This window comes from Scatophagus argus, chromosome 1, assembly GCF_020382885.2.
Source record: "Scatophagus argus isolate fScaArg1 chromosome 1, fScaArg1.pri, whole genome shotgun sequence".
Classification (NCBI taxonomy): domain Eukaryota; kingdom Metazoa; phylum Chordata; class Actinopteri; family Scatophagidae; genus Scatophagus; species Scatophagus argus.
This window is the reverse complement of record NC_058493.1, coordinates 27,078,987-27,082,396: the sequence shown is the minus strand read 5'-3', so window position 1 is coordinate 27,082,396 and position 3,410 is coordinate 27,078,987. Positions and strand designations below refer to the sequence as shown.

Below are 3,410 nucleotides of genomic sequence, written 5' to 3'. Positions count from 1 at the left end.
TACTGAAGCGCTGGCATTTAGAGGTGTCCTTTGCAAAGAGCAGGATGATTTGTTCTCAGAGTGATACTTCAAAAGCAGCATTTTCCATACCATTAGCCTGTCTAAATATGACACGGCTGAAGCTCGCAGAAGTGTGGATAAGCATGACTTCAGTAGCATGGAAAAATCAGTCCAGAGATGAAAAAAAAGACAAAACATGTGAACCAATCATATGGCATTTATTGGTTTGTGTATTTATTGGTTTGTGTGTGGTGAATACAATATAAGCCTGAAAAGATAATCACTGTGATTCAGATACTTTGCTGTATTCCACTCCAGGCAGAGGTGATCTTAAAATTAATATTCACTAAGGACCTTTCAGCTATGGAAAGGATGGATGGAAAAGAAGCATCTGGGTAGACAAGTGGTGCAGATGAGGTCCTCCCAAAGCTTTGATCAGTGCAGTTGTGCTGCCATCTTGTGGCTGCAGAGGAGAATGCAGTCCCATTGAATAAGTTCAATAAAGTTATCAATAAAGTCTCTTTTACCTATCATTACGTATTGCTCTGATTGCCATCAGAGTGCTTGAAGCCATTTTAAGTTGCACATTATAAAGCAAAACTGGAAAACGGTCATCTCGCCTGCACTGTCTGACTCTGCTTACCCACGAGGAGGTAAGTGTGTCAGACATTTTCATAACCTCAGTCTTCACACAAAGTCTTTGGTTTTAGTTTTAAGAATTTTTCAGTGATAATGCACAGGTCTACACATTTTGGCTAGTTGGAAAGTTAATGTACCTTTAATATACCTTTAACCTTTAATGCCAGTGTTTTTGTGCAAGACCACAGCAAAACATTGTATTTTATAATATATAGGCATATGAAAGGTGGTTTGGTCTGAGCCAGGTACAATGAAAGGTGCAGTTCCTCTAGTGGCAAGGCGAGATACTCTATCCCCACACTAGACCACTTATGGCTAACTTGATGTAACTGAAGTCAAGAGGAAAATCCTTTGACTTCAAGGATCAGTATTCCACAACAAACAAGTGCCAAGTTCAAAGGTCCATTGTGTAGCATTTAGTGGCATCTAGCAGTGTGGTTGCAGATTGCAAACAACTGAGCCAGCCTCCTCTCACCCTACTCTACGTTAAATAAAAATGTGAAAAACACTTAAGGCCCTCTTTAGCACCAGTGTTTGGTTTTCCCATTGTGTGCCGCTGTAGAAACAAGGTGGACTCCAGAGAAGAGGACCTGCTCGCTCTGTAGCCATTAAAGGCTTAGTCTTAAACACTGAAGAAAATGTAATACATTCTATTCTATTCTATTTCTCCCCCCACCTTTTACGTCATGTTGATTGTTGAGAATCCTCGCTCCCTTAAGATTATTAAGGCAAATGTATTGGATCTTTCTTGTCCCATTAGACTTCAATAACTGTCAATATCACTGGAAGCTTTCTGCATATGTCCATATGTCCAGGATTACATTATGTCTGAGGTCCTGCAGCATGTGGATCTCGACCTGTGGAGAAGGTGGATGGTCCTAAACAACAGTTTGGTCTTTCTGTCTCTTGATGCACCAAGACCAACAAACATCTTAAAAACCCCGCAGGCCTGCACTATTTAGACTTGAAATATCCGCAAAAGCAAAGTTGAGCAGCATCTTGTCTCTTTGCTGTCTTTGCTCGTCCTATCTTACCCCACTACAGTAAGACTCCTGCTTTGGCCTGTCACACAGCACAGGCCCCATCACACTTGATGTGGTACTGTCGGAGGTAGTCCTTGAGCTGAGGTGGCAGCGGCAGGTTGTCGATGCCCTGGTAGGTGGTGCAGCTACAGATCACCGTCCTGCATAGGTGCTGGAGGGAGAAAGGGAAGGTTCTCGATAGTGGCCGGGAAAGGAGCGGCTCAAAGAAGAGACAGGTGGCCGGGTCACTGTAGTGTCTCAGTAGTCCTGTCACACTGGAATCACGGTACATGCATGGGTCGCGCACATCAAAGCTGAAACGCTTGTCGTTCTGCTCTATGCGTGCATGCAGGGAACGGCTGTAGCGCCGAAAGCTGACGGAGAAGAGGAACTCGTCCTGGGCAGAGTCTCGGAGCAGAAACGTGCCCTCTGGTTTCCCCTCCAGTAGCTCCTCTGCCTCAAAGCGGTTCAACACACCCCAGTAACAGGGGCTGTTGTTGATCTGGAGGAGATCTGGGACCAGGATGTAGTCTGTGTGGCTGCACCTGCCCTCTGCTCCCCCGTGAGGACAAGAAGGGTCCCAGTCCTCCAGACTGGTGCCTCCAGGCCCGGGAGAGCAGCAGATATCATCCCATGAAAGGGGGGTCTGCGGTGGGGAGGTAGAGGAAGATGAGACGTTGGGTTTGAGGGGAGCCTCCATGTCCCTCACAGCACTTGGGTGGGTGCCGTTTTTTTTGATGAGGTGCCAGCATCTGGCCAGTTCAGATTTGGGCGAAAAGGGACACTTGTCTTGCATGAGCTCTGAGACATGGATCTTGCGTTTGGACCAGAAGAGCACCGAGAACGGTCTTGAGGAGCCTGATGGATGGTGGTGATGGTGATGAAGGTGATGGTGAGTGCGCAGTGGAAAACACTGGCCCACAGCATCCTGAAACTTCTGGCGCAGAGAGCGGCGGGACAAGGCCTTCCGACAGACAACGTCAATGTCTGCGGACGTCAATGAATCCCCAACAGTGCTGCAGCTACACTTTCTCTCTCTGCGCCGCCTCGGACAGGATGTCGACCGCACACCCAGCTCCTCTGTCCCCTCCACCTCCAGTCCTCCAGGACTCGACCCGTTGCGAGAGCTTCTGGAGCGTTTCTTCCCCCTCCAAACATAGCTGTCGGCGCTCCAACTGCGGAGGCCACATTTAGGACGTGTGTCTGAACCTCGCGGCTTCTTCTCCGACATGGCTGCCTCCTCCTCTTACTCCACGACACTTTGAAAAGCAGAGGAAATAACAGGATTAAAGGGTCAATCATTAAGACGTCAACAGGGAAGAAGAAATTCAAAATGTAGTCTTCACCCTTGTCCTGCAGCCCTGCTGATAAATGAAGCAGCTTTTCACATTTTTGTTCTCTTTTTTCTTGTGCATCAGAATAATCCATTTTGGCACCCAAACGGAAACAGTGCCATAATCAATCCTCTGAGATTGCTCCAAGTGTTCCAATCTTTGAATAGTTATTTGAATAGTGATAAAAATATTCTTTAAGAGCCACACTGGATCCTTTATTTACACCCTGATCAAAGAAGAACCTTTCAAGAACTTTCTATAATCTGTGTGTGCAAGACTTCGATCTATCTAATCAGTTGGTGCAAGACTAACAGGCTGATGTGGAGTCCTACTTATTTTTTCTGATCATCTCCAGGGGCAAGAAATCAAATTAAGACTGCAGAGTTCAGAATCAGCCTGCAGGCGAAGATGGATC

General features: G+C 46.6%; 1 protein-coding gene across 1 annotated transcript; it reads right to left on the bottom strand.

The window, feature by feature from the left end:
• Positions 1–218: 218 nt before the first annotated feature.
• Positions 219–2,907, bottom strand: socs4 (suppressor of cytokine signaling 4). Its single transcript, XM_046407792.1, has one exon. It carries the CDS (start codon positions 2,890–2,892, stop codon positions 1,705–1,707), a length of 1,188 nt encoding a protein of 395 aa, XP_046263748.1. The 5' UTR covers positions 2,893–2,907; the 3' UTR covers positions 219–1,704.
• Positions 2,908–3,410: the final 503 nt, after the last annotated feature.

Excerpts from the sequence above, each read along its gene's own strand:
- socs4 (XM_046407792.1), bottom strand. The coding sequence starts at position 2,892 with ATGTCGGAGAAGAAGCCGCGAGGTTCAGACACACGTCCTAAATGTGGC.